Source organism: Taeniopygia guttata, chromosome 5 (genome assembly GCF_048771995.1).
Source record: "Taeniopygia guttata chromosome 5, bTaeGut7.mat, whole genome shotgun sequence".
Lineage (NCBI taxonomy): Eukaryota > Metazoa > Chordata > Aves > Passeriformes > Estrildidae > Taeniopygia > Taeniopygia guttata.
The window spans coordinates 40,562,465-40,573,753 of NC_133030.1; the positions used below are offsets into that span (position 1 = coordinate 40,562,465).

The window sequence follows — 11,289 nt, forward strand, 5'->3', positions numbered from 1 at the left end:
GGTCATTGTTATTATTAACTGACTGTTTTGTCTTTCAAATTGTTCCATGAGTACTGATTTTATATGAGCTTAATTTCTCTGTTAATCATTGTATGAGGGGAAGAGTAATGGCAGTCAAAGGGAGGTTCTGGCACAGCCAGCACTGAAAGAAACACAGATGGCAGAGCAATAGTTAAGGTGCAGTAGTCCTGAGGGACTAAGCAGCATGAAAATGAGGGAAAGACGGGGCCACATAGTCCATAGGGGTTTTTTTGGCGAGTCAAACCTCTGCTTTCAGCCTCATTTTGGTTGTTCTCAGGAATGCTGACATTCATTTTCATCAACTTTATGCCTTTTTCACCTTGTGCTTTAACAGCCTGTCTCAAAGGGTGTTAATGAAGTACAAATAAGTTTGGTCTGTGGAAAAGAATCCTGCAGAAAATACCATGCGTGGGAAGCGATCCTTCCCAGCACCTGCATGTCCCCTCCAAACCAAAGGCTGAGCTAGCTGGAGTATGTTATGAGTGATACACAGATGATCAGTAAGCTCTTTGCTTGGCATCCCTTTTTCATTATGCTGCCATTTTAGAGAAATGTTTTTATAGCCTCTGCTTGATTTTTCATCAGATCCCTTCCTCCCTGTGATTCCTCCCTTCCTGCTTCCTACAGAATGTGGCCAGCTGGTTACTGCTAAATTTAAACAAAGATGCGCTACTTGTAACTCTCTTTGCTTCATGCACACAATATTACTAGCCTAACTCATCTAGAAAGAAGTACTTCTATTTTGATGTGCACAAAAACTGTAAGCCCAGATGAAGGTCAGTGAAGGCTGTTGCATAGATAGATCATGCTGACAGGGAGTGCTCTGTTTTTTTTGCAGCAAAGTGCTGATTCAGCGGAATTGGGAAATTTGAGTGGTACATGTGAATAGTGTTCAATATGTGGGAGCTTGATGGGAATTCAAAATTGGGTGTCCAAGGAAAACCCACAGAGCAGCTCCAAGAGCAGCAGCAAAGCATGGCCCAGGTCTCGGTCAGTGCTTTAATTCTGCCATGCTGATGCACAATGAAACACCCAGCATGTCCTCTGAAACAGAAATTCTCCTTTCTTGTCAGCTCTAATTACAACACCATACCGTGTTTAAACAACCCATAAAATTGGGCATCAACAGAGAAGTGACTCCTTGTATCTCTGAGATTCATGCAGCATCCAAGAGCTCAAACATCAAGGAGAAAACAGCAGGTAGTTTAGCTCCCAAGATCTCTCCCCTGCTGTTGTTATCATTGACAATGAAGGCAGTGTTGTAAGTGCAGAGTGCAATGGACAATTCATGCACTTACCATATCTTGCGCTCTAGCTACAGGCGCGTGATTTTCTGAAGAAATGATGACAGGATCAAACATATTCTGGCAGATACTCACAAAATCAGAGCCCCTTTCACTCAGTAAATGACCGTAAGAATGCTTTGAAGATGACAATAAAAAGTTATTTAATCATGTTCAAAACAGAAGCACCTGCCAAGTCAATATGTAATTTTTTTTACATGATTGGCTGATACAGTGACAATAGTGAAAAATGCAAAGTGAGGCTGTTAGGAGCAGCTACTGGCCTGATTCCATAGTAGGCATAGCCTGATGGTGGAGAGAGAGAGCAAGGAAAGAGGAAAGAGAAAGCAAGACAGTCACACGTACATTTCCTCAGCCTCCTGATTTTTCAACTCTTTTCCCAGCTGTTACAAGGTGCCCTTGGAAGTCAAGATGCCCTTAGCAGCCCCCATTTTCTGTGAAGTCAGTGCTAGAGGGAGAAAGGACAGTGACCAAAAGGAGACCTAAGACAGCGTGGGTGATTTTCATGCTGCCATAGCACAGGGGAAAAGGTGCTGGGGAGAATGGTGAGGATCTGGCCTTCTGCTATCATCACTGCCTTAGGATAGCTGCACACTTGTAGGTGGGGGCTGCCAGAAATAGAGACACAGAGTGTTACGTGCAGCTGGGTGCAGATTTTTCAAGCAGCCCAGGAGAGCCCCCACCTGCCATCAGCAATGTGGCTGTGGGGCCACGCCACGCAGCAAACAAGAGCCTGTACTGTTACACAGCCTCAGCACTGCCCTTGCAGCTGCATCTATCCCAAATTCAGCAGCTCTTCTAGGCAAGTCATTTACCTGGTGGTTGTCATATGCAACTGTAGCATTGAAGAGCTTTCTACCTATACCTGGTGCAAAATCCTCTTTTTAATACTGATTGATTGGGTTCTTTCATGATTATCTGAAAGCAAAGTAGCTCAAGAGTGGTGATAATTTGCATACCTAAAGTCCACCAGGTAGCAAATAGAAATGTACATACTGAAAGATCAGAAGGGTCAGTTCTGAACAAGCACTGTCATCTCCAATACACTATGAGCCATGGGGATTCATTCTCAGCACAAGGCAAATATCTATGACTAAATAAGAACATTTTTGCTCAAATATCCTATGAAATGTTTTCAGAGTTGGGGATTTTGTCACCAAATCCTGGTAAAAAAGGCTTTATTATTCTACTAGTTAGGAGATGTGACAAATTTCAGAGTAGACTTTGTCAAACTATTTGACCTCATTAAACATTGCTGCTGAACAGAAAGGTCTTTTATGCCCAAAATTATGTTTGCTGCGTGAATGCTTTTACATCTGTTGTTTCACCAGCCTCTTTGGTAAGTTAGAATAGACAGGACACCTACCCCAACCTTGACGCCACAGGATGATGGCCAAGCCTTCATCTTTCCTGAAGTTCTTCCACAATGGCACTTGAGTGCTTCAACATCTTTTTAAAATGTAAATGCCAGAACAGTATTCTTGTAGGGTCTTGAAATTTCAGTGCACTCAAAACTCAACTCTCTGTTGCCCAAGGAGTATTTAAACTATAGTACTTAAAGCCAAAACCAATAAAAAAGTCTAGGTTTCTTTGAAGCATTAAGTTATTTTTCAGTAGCCAAATCTGAATACAAAAAATGTGGCAGTATTCACACATGTACACATTGGTACTGTGAAAACTGAGACTGAATTTTACATGGTAGTAAAATTATTTCCCCAAGATCATTATATTAGACACGAGTGAAGAAAATAGAGTGCTAAGTTACTGGTTTAAAAAGAAAATATGAGGGAGGAAAGAGTATTAGCACCATCTCAACCACCAACAGAAGGCAAGTAAACCATGCACAGAGCTAATACTTGTGGTGATGAAGGCAGAACTTCAACACTGAAGACCCCAACAGTAGCATCCTGAGGCCAGTAGGAGAAGTAAAGGGAAAAGCTGAGTAAAAACAGTCACACCCTTTAACTGTGCATACAAATAGCAAAGAAGGATATCTGATAACAGGAAGCTCCCTGAAAACAACAGAGAAATGGAAGAGATCATGAGCACCTCCCAAATGGTGCCCAGCAAGCAGCAGAAGAGGAGTTTTCTGAAGTGTGATGGCAAAGCAATCGTCATGGATAATACTGCATTTTGCAGAAAGCAGATGTGTCCAATTAGGAACTCTACATGAATGCACACAAACAACAGAAAGTTTTTTTCTCTCCAGATCGATATTTTATTATATTTTTAAGTGGCTATATTTATGATTTAGTAAAATTGTGATTAGTGTTGAATATCATAAAGCCATTACCTTAGTACGAAACCCCCCACAAACTCAAACAGGAAAATAAGGACATAAGGGGAAAACTGCATTCTCAGTGTAAAAAGTCAGATGTTTCCTTCCAAAAAATATTGCAAAGTCAAACATTGTGGAAATATCAAGAAATTTCTGTCCACACTATGAACTAATGAGCAGGGCTGTCTTGCATGGGAGATGCCCCTGACCATTCAAAAGCAGCAAGGGCAGTCCCATGAAAATACATCCTGTGCACAAAATGGTGAGGAGATTTAATCTTTTCACTGTTGTTACTGGTTTTCCTATGTCTTTTTGCTATCTCTCTCTGTTTCTTTTCTCATTTAAAGTATTACTCATCTGGGATCAAATTTTGTGAGATTCTGAAGAGGATATCTAACTCTGAAGTTTAAGAACTGACTGAGCAAAGGCCTGTGAAGAAGTAAATGATTTGGTCTCCTTTTATTTAGGAAGGTAGCCTGAAACCAGCAGATGTCAGAAATGGACTTTTCTCCATATTGGTCCTGAATATTAAAGAAGTTGTAGCTGTGTTCTGGACATATCTTTGCTTTTTCCAGAACACTTTATGACCTCTTTTAAATAGAAAACACTGGAGAAAATGGTGAAAACTGCCAACATCCTTGGTCTAGAGAGTTGATTTTCTTTATCATTTAGAAGGCAATTGTGAGCCTGAATATGACAAAAAGCAACCTGATCTCATAGCTCAATAAATTTTGCTTAGTGGCAGACAGAGATCTCTTTAGGCTTGTTACACCCAGTAGTTGTGTGATTTTTTAAAAGTAATTTTAATAGTGTTTCTGTTGATCTGAGCTCCTCTGCTCCTGAGTGTTACTTGAGCTCTATGCTTGAGGAGCATAAAGCAACTTTTCTGCTGTGGGTATCTCTCCATCCATTGCCTCCTTTCCCACAGGAAGTTTGCTTTAAACTGAGTGCCATGGTTTAACTCCAGCCAGCAACTAAGCACCACACATTCTGCCACTGAGGGGATGGGGAGAGAATTAAAAAGAAAAAGTGAGAAAATTCATGGGTTGAGATAAAGGCAATTTAAGAGGGAAAACAAAGGTCACTCACACAAACAAAGCAAAACAATTCATTTCTTCTCTTGGGCAGGCAAGTGTTCATCAGACAACAGTTACTGGGGAAAACAAATTCCAGAGCTCTGAACGACCCCTCTTCCTCCTTCTTCTTCCTTTTATCTTAGCTGTTCCCCTTTCCCAAGAAGCAGCAGCTATCAAGGACTCAAGTCCAGTGAGACACTACCTTAAACAATGAACTGCAACTTCTGAGGGTCACCGAGGACAGGGAGAGCCAGAACTGGGCTTCTCCTCAAATAGAGTTGGACACCACCAGTTTCTGAAAGCAAAGTGAGCTCACTGCGCCGGGCTCTCAGCAAGGGTGGAAGGCCTATTCCCATCAAATGCTCCAAGGTACAAGGGGATGAAATTCCAAAAGTTTTGACAGACCTGACCTGCACTTAGATAACAGCACAGTTCAGATGGGTCATTAACCAAGACATACATACTGCAAGGCTGCCAGGAGCCTTTCCTAACTCAGTGACAAGAGAATTTGGAGCATGGCAGAGCTCTGCTTCAGAGGTGATGTTTTTCATCTGTTGTAATTTTTTAAATGTATGGTGTGTGTATATACAAAGATGAATGATGGATGTGCATTGGGAGGGGTACGCTCAACTTGTTCATGAAGTATAACAAAGAGGCTGGATCATATGCTCTTTCAGAACCCTTGTCCAAAAAATAGAGGCAGTCTGGTGACTTGTCTTGATGTCTCAGTTCTAAGTTAACAAACATGTGCCCAGGGGCTCCCACTGAAACAGGGCTGGGCCTTTGCAAAGTCAAAAGTTTATTTACTAGCTAAGAATGAAGCACACAGGAATATGTTTGTAGATGTTAGCAATGCTTTTCATTAGCTGAAGATGGCATTAGGTCTTGATCATGGTATGCTTATTCATTAGTTTCAGTGAAATTCACAGGTCTGTTTGCAGGGTGAAAGTAACAATGAGACTGGTGGAGAAAAAGAAAGAGAAAAGGCAGAAACTGTGCGTTCACCCCTTTGAGGAGGAGACGAAAAAATCCAAACCAATAACTGAGATGATTTTATGCCTTATCAAAAAACAAGTCAAATTAGCAGAAACTACACTGAAAGGTGCTAATTTTCTCTTGTCCTAAAGCTGTTATCAGTGGCACTTGTTAAGAAGTACCTCCTAGATATAACTTAACTGTTGGTAAAGTTAACTATTTTCCTTGCTAAATGTGCTTCAAATTTGGATAGATTAATTTGTTTCTGTCAGGAAAAAATAATATTTTCAGTCCCATCCTATCCTCTTCACAAGGCTTTTTCTTTACTGTAAATCTCCATAGACTATTGAATTGCCTCAATATTTAATATTCTTCTTTCTACTTGGGTGAATTAAAATAGAGGGCTACTTTTTTTCATGCTTGAATATGTCTCTGCCATCTTCCCCGTACCCCTGTAATGATGCCTTCACTTACCCTGCAAGAGCACCTTGTTAGCCTTTGCTAGTGCCTGGGTACTGGACCTTTCTCATTCCCTGGACTTGGTAAAAGGCAACACTCACAAATCGCACATTTTTTGTGAAGAAACCCACATCAGGTGACATTGTAGCTGGTGATCAGAGAAAATCACTGCAACGTGGGATTGGGAAGGGACATCCCCTGTCGTTACCTGGATCTACAGTAGCTCATAAAAGCAGTAATTTAAGGAAGCCCTCCTATTTTGCAGAGCCTTCCTATGGAGGTGTGCGGGCTCTTGGACAGGACAGCAGCTGCTGTCCTGCAGCGAGAAGCCAGGGAAGGATCCTTCCAGGTGAGATGCTGCAAACACTCGGCAAGCTGATGGAAGGTAGATTTGTGCTGAGGAGGAGCAGTCTTGTCCCGTTGTCTTTGTTTCCTTTTCTAATGACGTTATCACACTATTTTTCACAGATGATCCTGCTGCATAGCTGGGTTGCAAAGGGTTAAAATGGAGGGCAGCATCTGTACTTTTAAAACTACACGCGACAAAGTCCATTGCTTGAAGTCTGGGTCCTTTCTACCCCCGCCCCTCCCCAGCTTCCAGTAATCATTTATTATTAGAGGGGTTTTATGATACAAATTTGATAATCTCCCATACACATTGGCACTGTTCTAATTGGAGTTGTAAGCCCATAAAATTCAAGCCCTTTGTTTTCATGAAGGCCACAAGGTTTTAAAAGATGCTATTGTACCGCCTAAAACCCATAAAATTGTCACTAGGGACTGATTAAACAGTCCTGAATCGAAACAGTGCGGATTTTGTCTAGGTCCTTTTCATGCACAACAATGCTCTTTTCAACCTCCAAGACAAAAGGAGGTTTAAGGAGCGATTCTCTGGGAGATTCTTCTAAGATAACCCCATCCATATGGGAGACAAGGTGGCCAGCAGCTGAGACGAAAAAAAAAAAAAGATTTCGGATGGCAGGAGGGAAAATAAAGGGACAGGGGCGAGGGAAAGACAACAACAACAAAAAAAAAATCAAAACCCACCAACCAACCAACCAACCAACCAATAAAACCAAACCCAGGTGACACAGAAGCTATGTTTCCCCAGGTCCTTCCCGCACATCCCAGAGGCCTGATCCGCTCTGTGCCTCCGTCTTGGCACACGGCTCCTGTGCAGGCGGGGAGGAGATGTAGGTGGGAGGACTGGCGCCCCTCCGTTCTCCCCAGCCTGTCCCGCGCTGTAGTGGCTCTGATCCTCCCGCACCGAGGACAGAGGCGACACCGAGCCGCTCAGGTGGAGGGTGCGAAGCCCTGGGTAAGGTAGGGCTGGGAGGAGAGCGGGGCCATTCTGGCGGAGGCGGCGGCCGAAATCACCCACGGAGGCTGCTGTGCGCTTTTGGTCGCCTCCTCATCCGCGACGGCAGCACCTCCCATCTTCGCTCTCCGTGGGCTCTCCGGGATGTGTAGGCAGCACATCACATGCCAGGGACATACCGCGTTCAAAATTAACCCCTTCCAGGGAATTAAAAACAAACAAACAAACAAACAAACAAGCCACACACCCCATTTAAATATCTCCTACGGGTCCCTTTCCGTCGACACCTTTTCCTCGGCGGCCACGTTGTCTGTATCAGTCCCCCTGGGATCTTTGCCCCAAATATTCCCTCAGCGTTCATGATCTGCAGGTGCCGTCGGAGGGATGGAAGCAGCCGGTCTAGTCCGTATTTCAGGGACCTGGGTTTAGCTTTGTAGGGAGTTTTAGGGCTTTTCCCCTTTGGCGGTTGGCAGATAATATATAGTATTATTTTCACCCCAAGGCAATAAAATCGGTAGTTTATCAAATAGTTTCAAAACGTAATTTTCTTGGCTATCCTTCCCCAGTAGAAATTTGGAACGGTTTCAGGCTAACGGAAAGATTGGCTTAATTCTGGATCCTGCCTTAGTGCCTCTGTGGAAGACATCGCCGCTTAAAACGCAAAGTCGTGGGAGAGGGAGTTGACAGAGCGAGAGACTCTGGGCTCACACTTCCTGTAGGAATTATGATCGCGTTTACAGTGAGATGCTTGCAGCAAAATTTATTTGCCATTTACCGGCTCATATGGATAAAATAAAATAAATTGAAAGTCAAATTCAACTGGAGATATTGAGACAAGTATTTAGGATTTTATACCACAGGAGGCAATCCTACGAAACAGTCCAAATTGTCAAAAGTACACTTCTCCGCCAGGAAAAATTTATTTGCCAAAAGTCATTTTATTAGTCACTGGAAGAGTCAGCTATTTTAAAAATACACTAGATTGCTAGGATGACCATTAATTTTTAACAAGGAATCTCTCGAACAGGAGAAGGAGGAGGAGAGGAGGTTTTACAAAATTCGCGCCTCACGCGGCATCCTCGCCCTCGGGTGAGGCCGGTGTAGGGGAGCGTGGCCCCGGCCAGCTTCGTCCCGGCCTGCCGCCGCCCCGGAGCCGCGCTCCGCCGCCCGAGCCCGGCCCGGCCCGGCCCGCCCGAGCGGTGCCCCTGCCCCGCGGCGCCTTCCCCGCGCTACGGCCCGGGGCTGGGGCGGCGGCCCCGCGCCCGTGGGATGAGTCCGGCCCCGGAGGGCTGAGTGCCGCTGTCACCATCCCCAGGAGACGACGGCGGGGTGCGCTAAGTGCTGGTACGCGGGGAAGACGCCGAGGGCGGCGGCGGGCGGGCAGGCTCGGTAGCCCTGCAAGGCGAGGGCGGCCTGGGCGCTGCACCCCGCCAGGGCGCAGCCCAGCTTGGGGCGCGCCGTGGGAGCCGGTGGACTGGCGGGGCAGCCGCGGCAGGGCTCCCCGTCCCGCACCAGGACCGGCACCACCACCCGGCGCAGCAGGGCCGGCGGGCGCGGCTGGGGGCTGCCGGGGCCCTCGCTCCGCGCCCGCTTCATCTTGTAGCGGTGGTTCTGGAACCAGATCTTCACCTGGGTGGGGGTGAGGCTGAGCAGCCGGGCCAGCTGCTCCCGCTCGGGCGCCGAAAGGTATCGCTGCTGCCGGAACCTCCGCTCCAACTCCAGCGTCTGCGCCTTGGAGAAGAGCACCCGCCGCTTCTTCTTCTTCTCCTCGGCCTCCGAGCCGCGGGCGGGGAGCGACCTTTGGGTGGAGTCGGGCAAGCTCATCTCCGGGCCGCTCTCGTCGGAAGCTGGGGACAGCGAGTGAGTTAGAGAGAGGGAGCAGCCGGGGCCGGGGAGCGCGGCGGGCATCGAGGAGGCCGCCGAGAGCTGAAACGCATCTCGCAGGGAGAGCCCCGTCTGTCTACCGGGCCGGATTAATCCCAAAAGTCAACGATAAATGTGAGCAAACCCCACGAACACATTAAACCTAGCCCACGGAACCGAGCGGGCTGTCCTCCGGGCTGGGACCCGCTTTTCCCCGCTGGTAATCCCAGCAGGGGCACAGCCACTTCGCCGTGCACATCCTGAGGATTGCGGGCTGCCAGCCCTCGTGTTCCCTGGGCACTGAAACAGAATATGCGTCTCCCCGGTCCTTTCATAACTGCTTTTCACTCGCCACTCGATTACCTTAATATTTAACCTATCCCGGGGTGTTCCCGCGCCCACTCAGAGGACGATATCCCCCTGCGCACCCTGCGTACACAGGTATACAGTAAACGCCGTATATCTGTGGCACAATTTATGTGCTGTACAGCCGGGTTTGCGAGCTGCAGCCTGCCCGCCGCAGTGACAGGTTCTTGGATCTAGGCGGTGGCGCAGGGCGCTCCGCGGCAGCTCGGGGAGGCGAGGCACCGGGGGTCGCTCAGCTTTCCTCTGCAGAGCGTGGCATGGCCTCAAACCCCTCAGCACAAAAATACAGGATTTCTTGCAACAGTGAAACGGGGGTAAAAAAACTAACCCGGGAAGAAGGCTTAAATGATAAGCGCACAGAGAAATGTGGACACAGCCTGAGATTTTGGTTTCTGCCATAGCTGGGAATATGCACTTTCTACCAAAAAAAAACCCTCAAAGCCTCCCAAAATAACCCACAACAAAAACCAAACCATCGTTTCTGTCTTAAGATCGTGCCCGGGACATTTCTGCTTATTCGTTGTTGAAATTTAGTAATATTTTATAAAACTCCCAGCCTGGATTCCCTCGATCCTGTAGGCTATGTACACTGTCAAATCGCTGCTTCGCATCTTCGTCAAAGGAATGGGGAGAAACAAATAAGAGATAATTGTGCAGAGATAGCGAATTCCTGTCCGTTTTATACTCACAGGGATAGTGATTCCTGTCTGTTTCTATCCACCCTCGATACGGCGATCCGGTGTAGTTCTCGGCTGAGTGGCGATGGTCAGAAGCTTGCTTTATGCTATTAGCATCCTGCTCTGGTAAATCCAAAATGCTCCTCACTGTAAAACTGATCCTCCCAGATGTGGCCATGGTAGGTTATGCACACACCCCCAAAAAATATCACCCCAAACCGAACCCCCTTTCTTAAAAGCTGCAGGGAAAGGATTGCGTCCAGTTACTGGGGAATCTCTCGGCTCAAGAGGACCTTCTTTTCCATCTCCACCTACCCCCAAATATTAGTGTCGTTTACAGAGGTGTCCTGTTTATATAAACAGTCCTCCCCACTGCAAACACTGCCTGCTTTCAAACCGTCCCTGTCTATAGGATGCTAAGTACCTGAATTAGTCAAGTGCTAAAGCCCTAATGGGAGTAGGTGTAACCCCCCCTCCCGCCACCCCCATGAGAGAATAACCCGTTACCTCCCAAAGACAGCAGGAAACAGGCGTCATCATTACATATTCTGTCTGATTAGCCAAAAGTGGGGACAGATAATGGTAATTGTTAGCAGTGAATAACATCTTGGGTGGCATGTGGATGACCAACAACCACCCCCCTCCATCCGCCACCGAAGCCACCAGCGTCCCTTCTATCCGCAGACAAAGTGAATCCTCCCAGGACATCCGCAGAGCATGCCGAGAGCCCCCTCCCCACTTCTCCCTCTTTATTTTCCCCTCTCTCTTGCCTCTTTCTTTAAATTCTGGATGGAATTTAAGTCGTTGTTTTATTTGCCGGGCTGTTTGCAGTGCTACCTCAAATTCTCTTCTTGTTGGCAGGTTTCCTACCCTCAACTGGGCATTTTTCACACCTCGACCGAGGTCTCGGCGGGGAAGGTTGGCGGCTGTGTGCGTTAAGGAATGGGATCTC

General features: G+C 46.7%; 1 protein-coding gene across 1 annotated transcript; it reads right to left on the reverse strand.

The window, feature by feature from the left end:
• Positions 1 to 8,176: 8,176 nt before the first annotated feature.
• On the reverse strand, positions 8,177 to 10,711 carry NKX2-8 (NK2 homeobox 8). Its single transcript, XM_002199795.5, has 2 exons — positions 10,350 to 10,711; positions 8,177 to 9,278 (listed from the first exon to the last, which is right to left on the reverse strand). Exons 1-2 carry the CDS (start codon positions 10,513 to 10,515, stop codon positions 8,734 to 8,736), a joined length of 711 nt encoding a protein of 236 aa, XP_002199831.5. The 5' UTR covers positions 10,516 to 10,711; the 3' UTR covers positions 8,177 to 8,733.
• Between the last annotated feature and the right edge of the window lie 578 nt (positions 10,712 to 11,289).